A 12,008-nucleotide genomic window follows, 5' to 3' on the forward strand; every position below is an offset into this window, starting at 1 on the left:
AAGTTTGGCGTCACATCTGACACCACCAATTATCTTTCCATCAAACCACCTCATCTTTAAGCCACCTGAAGACAACACAGTTATCTGAGGCAACATAATGATATAGAATTTTTCTTTCCTTAGGAAAATATATTGGTCATGACAGCAACACATTTGAAAAAGTCATGCTGTGTTTTCCAGGCTGTAACTTTGTCAAATGCAATTTCAATTTTAGCAAAAATGAAGAGAGCTGAGGCTGCATACAAAGTTTTCATTCTTTCCTCTTTGTGTGGCAGCTTACCAGGAATTGCAGCATTAATTTATGGTCTAAAATTAAGCCAAAGAAACTGGATGACTCTGTGATAGCAGCAGCAGCAGGGTAAGACAGGTCCACATCCACCCCCAAGAGAACAGAAAATGATTTTTTTTAAGAAAAGAAAAACACACCTTTAACAGGCTGTACAGGGGAAACATCCACTGCCACTGAAACACAAGCTAGGAGGACACTGGTGGATTAAATTCAAGCAGATGAAGATATAAAAATTGCCATTTCTACTACCTCAGTCAAGGTATGAGCACACCTTTCCCTGCACCACATTTTAAGACTGAAGACTCCCCAAGAGAATCAACATCTAACATCCAAAATCTTCAAGAAAACATATGGAAGGTAAAAACAAGTACCTGCACTGAAAACTAAAACAGACTTATAAAAGTTTCAACAGTCTATTCACAATTTTTAAAGGGTAACTTAAAACTAAATGACAAGAAAATAACTTTAGTACCACTAATTTAATAAAGTTGCTTTTTGAGCTATGGAAAAAAAGTTGGTATTTCACATGCAAAGCTATTATCAACTTCACACTCTTTTTCAGACAATTACTGCTTCAACAATAAATTAGGACCCTCGGCAAAATCAGTTATCCTTTTAAAGAATGAAGGAGAAATCTGTGGTGTGCAAAGTTCAGAATTAATAAATACATTAAGACCTAGAAGTGCAAGTTCCAGAAGTTTATGAAGCTTTTGATCAAGTCTTTTAGCTGAATGAGGGTACTTTTATTATGACATTTTTCTGTTCTTCCTTCTAAAAAAAGTACACAAAAAAAAGTAGCAGTATCAAGCTTTTTCTGCAAAAAAGAAAAATTTTCAGATTCTTGACTTTTCACACTTTCTTGAAGCTAAAAAAAGGGTATGGACACAATGTCACAGCAAATTCAACACCACGTCAAGAACTCAGACAGTATTTGGGAAAAAGCAAAAAGGGATCATTAATTTCCTAATTATGGAAACAGTGATTTTGTGACAACCCCTTCGTGTACAAAACCCCACCTTACTCCTGACACAACAGCATGTTTGATCAAACTTTGCACGTTCAGCAGCGATGTTTTGAAATCAGTCAGACATGGCCTCCTAACTGCTTGATACTGCTTCCAGAAAAAGAATTAAGACTAAAATAGCAAACCCTGTGGCAAATTGAGCGGCTCCCCTGGCAGCAGGCCAGCACCAGGGGCACCTCGGATGGGCTCGGCTGCAGAGCCCAGCTTGGACACGAACTGGGAGGGCAAAGCAGCTCCTGAGCATCAGCAGGACAGAGCAGAGATGAATGGAGCCTGTCCCTGGTGTCAAGGATGTGCTGACAGACCTGGAGAGGCTGCAGCTCTCGGCTGTGTTCACAGCAGCCCTGCCTCGGTGAGGGGCTGGAAACCACACTTGTGCTCTCTGCTCCGGGCAGGATTTCACACAGTGGGTTTGTAGTTTTCAGATTAACATGTGGCAGGGGACTTCACAGTCCCTCGCTGTAATAAAAACAAAATACCCACAATAAAAAATCTCTACGATGCCTTGTGTGCGGAGCAGGAAGCTGCCGGGGCTGCCCGGGGATGACTGCACAGGAAGGAAGCAGAGCCTCGCTCCCCATGTGCGGAACAACCCGCAGCTCCCAGCCCGGCCGATGCCCGGGGAAAGGGCTGAGCCACCCCGATAAACTCGGAAGTAAACAAGGCACGAGATGAGCTCGGCCGGAGACACAGCGGTGACAACACAGAGCCAGCCAGAACTTGGTGAAAGCACAGCAGCGGCAGGAGCTTGATACTGGTACTTTTGTTCCAGTTAGGGGAAAAAATTCCTACACACCGAACGTGGGTCCCTGATGGCAAACAGCAGCCACCAGCTGCGAGATCATTCCAAGTGAAAGGGAAACTGGTAGGATCGGATAGAGAGTAAATAAAGATAAAGAGACTCCCACACATGAAACTACTCCCAGCCCATATGCTGGTAATATTTTTAATTATCTGTCTCCTTAAGCACAATTTCGAACAAGATCTATCGCCAGGAGGTGAACACAGCAACAGCCCGATGTGAGCCACCATGAGCACCTGTAAACTGAAACTGAACCTGTGCCGACACCAAAAACCAAAGGATTACATCTCTAGTCCTACGTTATTGGTGCTGAAATGTGCCAATGGTGTCACACATGAAAGCAGGACCTTCAACATCAGTCTAGGGACACAGAGCTGTAGAGACCGATCTGCCTGCTGTGCCAGCAAGAGCCCGGTGAGAAAGTAAAAACAGAGCAACTGTACTTCAAGAGGAAAACAATATTCCTAATTATCTTTCCTAATTATTGCCCCTTCAGGAGAACCAAGTCAGAGAGAAAAAAAAAAAAGCCAAAAAAAACCTCCCAACACCTAATTGTGGATCGCAAGATATGAATGCTTTTACAGAAGCATCTGTATGTAAGAGGAGCACTAAAAGACATCTCAGTTACAGGTCCTATATTTCCCTACACCAGTCCCTGCTAGATTATCCCTCTAAGCAAAGAAATCTTATGCAAAGCAATTGAGAGCAACAGCATAAAGTTCCATTTATTTTGAAACTTTTCTAGAAGAAAACTAGGCGCCAGTCACCCAAACACTGTTGTTTCTACATAAGAATTCTCACCGCAGAAACAGCCTAACACTAAAAAGGAGAAAACATTGTCTCATATGAGCTGCACAAACTCGCGCAGTATTAACCTATATTTTCCCAAAGTGATACTAAACCTTCCTAAGGGAGTTGGTAACCCTTTTTGCACGTCCACTTTTCCTTTGCTGCCAGGTTTGCTCCCACACAGAGCGAGCCCGAGGACACCTAGGGCAGCCCTCACCTCTCGCAGCCCTCCCGACATGCGGGCGCTTCCCCAGCGCAACTATCGCGGCGCGGCCGCCGGCGAACACGCGGCCAGCCGGGAATCCCAGGATGGAGCCGGGAGAGAGGAAATGGAGACCCCGGTCCGCAGCGGGAGCCGCGCCGGCCTCAGGGCTCGGCAGAGGGAGGGGGGAGCGGGGCAGGGAAGGCGACCCTCCCCTCAGAGGGGCCTCCGGACACGCGGCCCTGCCCGAGTGGCGGCGGCGCCCTGACCCTCCTTCCTCCCCCGGCCAGCGCGGCCGCCGCTCCAGCCAGGCCCGAGCCGGGGGGGGACGAGGCGCTCCCGGGGCTCCCCACGGGCACGGACCGGGAAAGCCGCTCCGGGGGGAGCGTAGGAGGGAAACAAACCCGGGCAAAGCTCACCGGGTCCGGCGGAGGGGGCTCCCGGGTACATGTCTCCGTGTGCGCGGCGGCGGAGGCGGCGGCGGCGGCGGCTCCAGGGGAGGGCACGGGGGAGGGAGCGAGCCCAAGCCCCGGCTACGCTGTCGGGGGAAGGGGAGGAGGAGGAGGAAGGAAAGGGGAGGGGGGAGGAAAAGAAAAGGGGAGAGGAGGAAAGAAAAAAAAAAAAAAAAAAAGAGGGAGGAGGAGGAGGGCCGGGAATCCAGGTTACTCGTCGGCACTGAGGAGCGGGGAGGGGAGGAGGAGGAGCCGCGGGGTCACGGGGAAGGGGCGCTCCGCCCTCCGGCCGGGCGGGCGGGAAGCGGCAGCGGGACGGGGATCGGAGCGCTGCCGAGCCCAGGGGCCCCGATCCCTGCCTGCACAGCCCCCCATCCCTGCCTGCAGCCCCCGGTCCCTGCTGCAGCCCCCGATCCCTGCCTGCAGCCCCCGATCCCTGCTGCAGCCCCCGATCCCTGCTGCAGCCCCCGATCCCTGCTGCAGCCCCCGATCCCAGCCTACAGCCCCCGATCCCAGCCTACAGCCCCCGATCCCTGCCTGAGCCCGCAGCCCCCGATCCCTGCCTGCAGTCCCCGGTCCCTGCTGCTGCAGCCCCCGATCCCAGCCTGATCCTGCAGCCCCCGTTCCCTGCTGCAGCCCCCGTTCCCAACCTGCAGCCCCTGATCCCAGCCCGCAGCCCCCGATCCCAACCTGAGCCTGCAGCCCCCGATCCCAACCTGCAGCCCCCGATCCCAACCTGCAGCCCCCGCCTGAACTCTGCCCGCAGAGTCACAGAATCAGCCAGGTTGGAAAAGTCCTCGGAGCTCACCGAGTCCAGCCTACGACCGGACATCACCGGACCAGAGCACGGAGTGCCGTGTCCAGTCTTTAAACACCTCCAGGGCTGGTGACTCCACCACCACCCTGGGCAGTCCATTCCAATGTTTAATCACCCTTGCTGTGAAGAAACTCCACTTAATGCCCAGCCTAAACTTCCCCTGGCGCAGTTTAAGACTATGTTCTGTCATCCTGTGGCTTTCAGTGAGACCTTGGAAAATGACTTAGTGCCTCTAGCACCCTCTCCACTACCTCTCCCTGTTACACGTTTGAAAGATATGCTGGAATTACATCAGTATTATACATACTGCTGGATCTTGAATTAAATTTGGATTTGTTTGTTTATATTCTTTTATTCCTCCTGTTGCTCTGAAAACCTCAGCTCAGTTACCTCATGGATTCCCATATCCACTTTTAGTCATATCTGTGAAACCCAGCTGTGGTGGGGTTGCCTTATTGTCCTTGTCAACCAGATAATGTCTGGTACTGTACACAAGTAAAGTTTAGTACAACCAGATAATGTAGTGGGGAAAACAAACTAGAAAGGATATAGAAGAGGCAGAGTGATCAGTATGATGCACTGAGACCCTGGAGATATCCCTGGAGGAATTGAAAAGACGTGGATGTGGCATGTGGGGTTATGGGTTAGTGATGGGCTTGGCTTGGGTTAATGGTTGGACTTGATGATCTTAAACATATTTTCCAACTTAAACAATTCTGTGATTCCACATCAGAGATGATAATTCCTGCAGCAACTGTCATCCTTTTGTAGTCACCTAGTTAGTACCTCTTCCATTCAGAAGAAAGTGGGAAAAATAAAGTTAAACCTGCTAAGGAGGCATAAAGCAAGTTAATTATGCTCACTTCCACTGGAGTTACCTCCAGAGTTCCAGCACAGCCATGATCTATACTTTCAATCACCTCCTCCATGTTGATGTGGAAGCCTTTAAAAAATTCATGCAGTTTTTAACCCAGAACAGTCAAGTCCCATCAAGGTCAACTGCATTCCTTCACCAAGTATTATCTGCCAGAGAGCAAGGCAAACACAGCTTGCAGTGTTCATCAAGCCAATTAAAATCCTTCTTCATCAGGTCACATCTCAAGTGATACAGAAGCATCTCACTGTTCCAAAGTATTTACTCTCCCCTTTGGGTCATACTCACAGATATTCCAGGGCTGCTATTAACAGCTCAGCTTTCACTTCAAGTGAGCTGTTCCTGAAACCATTGTCACCACTGCAGTTTCCACTGGAGTGATTTTGGATTTGTCTCCATTCCAGGCTTCTCAAATTGCTGGAAAGTAAAGATTTACCCATAACTATAAACAAATAAAAGACAAAATTATGGGTCAGCTTTAGTTTTAAAGTAAAGCCGAGCAGCTCTAGCAAAAAGATAAACAAAGGAGCTGGCAAAGGGGTTGCTGTTTTCCTCCTTGTGAGGAACTGGGTAACATTTTTTTACAATCACCAATAATTTCTGGTATATAACCTTACTAGAGGCTGAAAAAGAGGTTGGATGGGGGAAAATCCCCAAAAACAAGAGCCAGAAGAGAATTATCTGAGGCACATTTGGCCTTTCTGCTGAGGTGGCAGGAGAAAAATATGCAGTTTCTGTATCAACATCTAGTTTTTGATGCTATATTTAAGCCAATCTTTTCAACCTGATTAGGAATGTAACTTTCTCTAACATTAGACATACTCTTGTGCCTGTTAGACCTGCATTTAAGAAAGAAAATGGGATAAAACACACTGGCAACTTTCTGGAAATGTTCACTGGATTAATTTGGTCACCCTGGCTATCAGCACTGACATATGCTGAACCTACAAGTCCACTCTGGTACTGTGGTAGCAGTTTGAAAATAATAAGCTAGCAAGCATCACAAGACAGGTGAAATATAAGGGGAGGTTTTACAAAACACTAAACACTCATCCCACACTTCCTTCTGGCTCCACAGAATCCTCTGCAATCGATTTCAGAAGTTCCCTAAAAAACAGAGATCTAAAAATGGCAATGAATGCCTCAAACATCCTAGAGTGCAACATTCTTGTACTGATTTAAAGCTGATTTCTCTGGATTTAGCACTTAATAAGCAAAAGCATTTGTCACTGTTCATACAAGACTGTAGAACTGCACAGTCAGCTAAATAATAAATTAAACTGTTTTATTTAAGTCCTGTTTTCCCATGTGCAAGTGCTGCAGTTCCTCAGGTATATTTTCATGGTGCTGAGCACTTCCAGCAGCATTTCTGTGCAGCTGAGGAAAGAGAGTTCCAGCTCTCTTCTGCCTCTGTTCACATACTCATTTTGGGCCATGTCACTTGCTTCATTTCCAATGCTTTCTGTCACTCACAACTGCTGTTTTGGAGCACAGTGAAACCTAATTATGTCTTACTGGGCCATTTCACCCAAAAAAGGCTCCAGTTCTTGAAAAGGTTTGTTCTGAAAGAGAGGTTTGAAAGCTCTGTAACAGCATTCTTTTAAGCATGGTCTTTATATGCTGTATTAACAATTACATGGTAGTGTAAGAACAGCTGCTTAAATGCTTAAAATTAGGGTTTTCTAAAGAAAAAAAAAAGAGTGATTGTTGGGCACAATACCTGTCTTAACTGCTGTATTTCAAGATGACATTTCCCAGAACTGATATCTGTCACAGAAGAAATTATTAATTTTGGATAAAAGCACATTCTAATAATTCTGGAAGCAAAGATGGTATTTAGGAGCAGCATTTAAAAATCCTTTATAGCAGTGGCAGCAATTTAGGGAAAATATTTTATATACAAATAGGCCAGTGACAAATGATAGAGCTTTTCTTTTGATGAGAAAACATACCTTGATCTCCCTAAGTAACAACTATTCCCATTTTAAATGGAATTAATTTTAACCCCCCCCCCCGAGTTTATAAATGTCTGACAGTCTGTGATTACAATGATATAATAGCAAAAATTTTCACTCAGAGCTGGAAGATGTAAATTTTATTCTTGACTTGGAGAGGATTTAGGCTTATATTTGCCATCTCTCAACTGGCCTAACTTTTAAGATGTTATCCTGGAGTACATGCATGAGACCTGTCACATATTCTGCATTCTGCTTTACATCAGAATTTAAAATCAGAACCAAAGTGAAGAAGTCCATGGCTCTGTGCCCTAAAGTGTTTACATTTTACAAAGACTTTGAGGGTTCTGGTCCCCTGCTCAGGAATTGTTTGTTATTTTAAAAATTAAATATTTATCCACAATTAATCCAAGGTGGAGGGACCAAAATAATTTCTTTTTGAGTTTCTATAATCAGATAACTATCCCAACTACCAAGCTACAAAGCTGCATTTCACTTATTTTGTCAAATGAATTGCAATAATAATTTCTAAAAAAACAGAACAAAACAAAACAACTAATTATCATTAGATTACTAACTTCAGTTCATTCAAAAAGACAATTTTCCCAGGTGATCAGGATCAACAATGTAACAATTCAACTTGATGGAAAAGATGCAGCACCACCTATTGGGGATGTGTTACACACACTGGTTGTTACAGTTTCAAGAAGTACCAGAGTTTTGTTCTTTATTGTAATGACCTTGTTACAGGGGGAAAAAACCGAAACCAAAACAAAAAAAACAACCAAACAAAAAAAAAACCACAAACAAAACCCCCACAAAAACAAAACCAACCAACCAACCAACCAAAAAACCCCAAAAAAACCCCACACAAAAACAAAACAAAACAAAACAAAACAAAACAACCCCACCCAACTAGGAACAAAAGGACTTTCCGAAAAGAAGATAAAAGAAGTAAATGTTGTACCTGAGACAGTTCACCAAGAAAAAAGCCCTAATGTCCCTAAGTGCCACATCTAGATGTCTTTTAAATACCTCCCAGGTTCTTGGCTCAATCCCTTCCCTGGCAGCCTGTTCCAATGCTTGACCATCCTTTCCATGCAGAAATTTTTCTTAATAGTGAATCTAAACTTCCCTGAGCATAACTTGAGGTAATTTTCTCTCACCCTAGCATTAGAAGAGACCAACCTCACCTGGCTTCAGCCTCCTGCCAGGCAGCTCCTTCCCTCCCCAGCTTTGTTCCTGTTCTTCAGACAGGCTCCAATGTCCTTTTTGTACCCAAATCTGAGCCCAGGACTCGAGGTGTGGCCTCCCCAGTGCTCAGTACAGGGGACAATCACTGCCCTGGTCCTGCTGGCCACACTTGGCCTTTGGTCACTGAGAAACTGCAGCCTTGGGAGCTGGAGAGAGGTGGATTAAGTGTCAGAACCCAGGACATCCCTCTGGCTGTCCTGAGCAGCCAAGGCCCCTGCCAGGGGGCTCAGAGACCCTGGGACAGAGCCCAAAATGCCCCTGTGGTTTTGTTTATGACCCATGGAGCAAGTTATCAACCTTACATGAAGATCTGCAAGCCACAAACAGTTTAAGTAGAATGACTGAATTTATCACAAGGTGAAAAAGTAGATTTGGGGGTTTTTAGAATGGGGGTTCAGGGGGGGCAAGATGGAGGGATCTGGGCATGTCCAGCCTTTCTCTTTCTTCTTCTTGGCCTCCATCTTCTGCTGTGATGTTGGTTTTAGATTGGTTTAGAGTAGAAGCTCACTGTCTGACATAGGTGATAGGTATTGGAAAGTAATTGTAAATATTGTATACGTAGTTTTTAGTATAAAGACATAACACTGCCCCAGGAACAGGCAGAGTGCCTGGGCTGTCTTGCTGAGAGGACCCCAGCTGGACAGGAGAAAATATTTTATAGATAAGGAACAATAAATAACAACCTTGAGACTGAGAAATGAAGAGCTCTGACTCCTTCGAGTGCCAGGCTGGGAAAAGAGACTTTCGAACTTTTCTCGCGGTCACTGACCAGGGAGAGATCCTGAGACTTAAGGAGACAAGAATCACCTCAGGAAGGTTAAAAGCAGCAACAAAATAGTTAAGCAAGGACAAGAAAAAAGAACTTCAACTCTCCTTGGTAAAGACATCTTGAGTCTGACCACTTTGGTGACCACCAGTGGCCTTGGTCATGTTCTATCATGTTCTAACACTCAGAATCAGCTCTGTGTGAACATCACACAGTGAATTCAGGGTGAGGTGCTAAGGGCTGACTGCTCTGGGTATGATAATGACAGATCCTGCTGATGTTCTCATCTTCCTTGGCAATGCACAGGCACCTCCAGCCAGATCTCTGCCACTGCTCCTCACCATCCATCCCCCAAGTGTCAAATATCCACCCCAGGGAACCTTCCCAGCCAAGTCACTTGTTTTGTTTATCATGAAGAGAGCCCTGTGTGATCCTGCAGCAGCCTGCAAGCACACAGCTGGATCATCCTCCTAAACCTCACCAGCCTGGGAATAACTCACCACCCTGGAATAGCAGAATTCACAGAAGAATGTAAGGGGGTTTAAGAATGTAAGGGGCTTTGTTGTTTGATTTTGGGTTTTTTTTTTAAGCCTCCATCTATTTGCTGTAGATTCATCCAGAACAGAGACTTCTGCTCCAAAAGGATGGTGATGTGTTAGACAGTAAAAGTACAGACAGTTACAGGATCAGAGGTGAAAAATTTCCACTGCAAATTTCTAGAACCTTGTTCTGCTTTATTAACCAGCTTTATTAATTAAGTTTTATTAACCAGCAATCCTGATCACATATCCAGGCTTCCAAAACCTTTCAGAAGCAGCAAAACTGGGGTTTCTTTTGTTGTTTTTTGTTTTTTGGTTTTTTTTTTTGCTTTCTTTTACACAGTGATTTGTTTTCATCAGAACTTTCTTCTGGGCTCCTACAGAGCAGCTTTATCAGTGTCACTCAATAGATGCAGCAAGACAGCCATGAAGCAAGGATGCAGGCAAATCTCATTTAATTAACATCTTTGCCAACCAAAGCCTAAGCTTATGTGAATGTCACATTTAAATTTTAGGTCTTCATATTTTATTTTTTAACAGCCCATCAGCATTTCTAATAACTTTTAGCTTAAGGACTGTTATATCAGAACTGTTACAAAACCATGTCTTATTAAATATACAATTTTGTTGACTGCCTGCACACTTCCAGTGCTCATCTCCCAGGCCAGCAACATTTGCAAGTTTATTTGATTGAAAAGGAATCTTATTTCTCTGCTGCTACTTTTCAGTCAGATCATCATCTCATGGAGCACTGGGGGCTTTGGCAGCCCTGGAGTGAGGCTCACACTGTGAAGTCCCTGTGAGATCCCATCCTCAAACACCCAGCAAAGACAGAGGTTCCTGGATATTTAATCCTACTGGAAAGGTGCATTTATTTGTGCTTTGAGTTAGGTATAAAAATGTAGACAATTGTCCTGTGCCTTGAAGAGGAAGTTTAAGTAAATGCTTAAATTCAGAGCTGTTGACTCCACTAATAGGGATAAACACCCACAAATTATGCACTGCATCACTGTGCATTTATCATCTCCAGCAGTGAGCAGTGTTAGATCTTTGTTCAGTGAAATTCTCAATTGTTTGTGATCCTTAGGAAGGGATCGGTACAAGAGGTAAAGTCCCTCTTGCCTACCTCAGTTTTCACTTGTAATGGTCTAACAAATCCTGAGATTTCTATAAAGGAGCACTACAAAAGCAGGCTGGATACACTTTGCTGGTAATAGAAAGTTGTCATTTTAGGATTCTAAAATTTCAAGCTTTTTGCATTTTTTAGAATAATTTTACTTAAGCTTATTTTTTTATAATTTTACTTATTTGGTTTGTGTTGGAAGGGACCTTTGAGGGTGAGATAGCCCAACCCCACTGCAGTGCACAGGAATATCTTCACCTGGATCAGGTTGTTCAGAGCCCAGTCCAGCCTGGCAGGAATCCTGTCCCTCAGGCATGTCAGCCACACCACTCAGCTTGGAGTTATCTGCAAATCTGCTGAGGGTGCACCTGATCTCTCTGTTCATGTCTTTGATGAAGACTTCAAATCATAATGGGCCAAACAGAGCTGAGGGACACATCACTGATCTCCATCTGGACATTGGGTCAATCACTGCACTGTGGGTGTGAGCATCCAGCCAATTCCTCATCCACCAAACTGCCCATCCATAAAACCCATCTCTCTCCAATTAGACAGCAGGATGTTGTGTGGGACTGTGCTAAAGGCTTTATAGAAGCCCAGACAGGTGAAATCCATAGACCTTCCCATGTCCATTCCATGTGGTCACTCCATCATAGAAGCTCCCTCAGTTGATCAAGCAGGACTTGACCTTGATGGAGTCCTGGCTGTCCCAAATCCCCTCAATGTCCTCCAGCACAGCTTCTAGGAAATCTCTTCCATGATCTGCCTCCAAGGTGAGGCTCATCAAATGCACATCTGTCAAGAAGCCACAAAATAAAACCCAGAGAACATTCATTTTTCATAATCCGATGATGCCGTTGGAGCAAAACTCTGGAATTTGCTCGGGCTCATCAGAACACGTGAAAAATGTGTATTTTATGATTGGCTTTTTGCAAATATTAAAGTGAATATTATATGTGTTAAGTTAGAAAGTTATGCTGAATTAATTTTTTTAAGTAGTGTGTTAAATATGGTTTAGGTTATAATGTTAAAATAGAAACTATGTACGTGAGATATTTTTTTAAGAAAGGAATGAGGTACTCACACCAGATAGCAGCCACAGGACACCTAAATCTTCCAGAG

At 44.7% G+C, this 12,008-nt stretch overlaps 1 protein-coding gene across 2 annotated transcripts in view; it reads right to left on the minus strand.

The window, feature by feature from the left end:
* AGO2 (argonaute RISC catalytic component 2) overlaps positions 1-3,731 on the minus strand; it is a 56,497-nt gene extending 52,766 nt beyond the window's left edge. For both annotated transcript variants that reach the window (XM_059481761.1, XM_059481753.1), the window contains exon 1: positions 3,526-3,731. In XM_059481761.1, the coding sequence (XP_059337744.1) occupies positions 3,526-3,556 (31 nt within the window). In that variant the 5' untranslated portion in view covers positions 3,557-3,731. The remainder of the gene's footprint in view (positions 1-3,525) is intronic.
* Between the last annotated feature and the right edge of the window lie 8,277 nt (positions 3,732-12,008).

This window comes from Ammospiza nelsoni, chromosome 1, assembly GCF_027579445.1.
Source record: "Ammospiza nelsoni isolate bAmmNel1 chromosome 1, bAmmNel1.pri, whole genome shotgun sequence".
NCBI lineage: Eukaryota > Metazoa > Chordata > Aves > Passeriformes > Passerellidae > Ammospiza > Ammospiza nelsoni.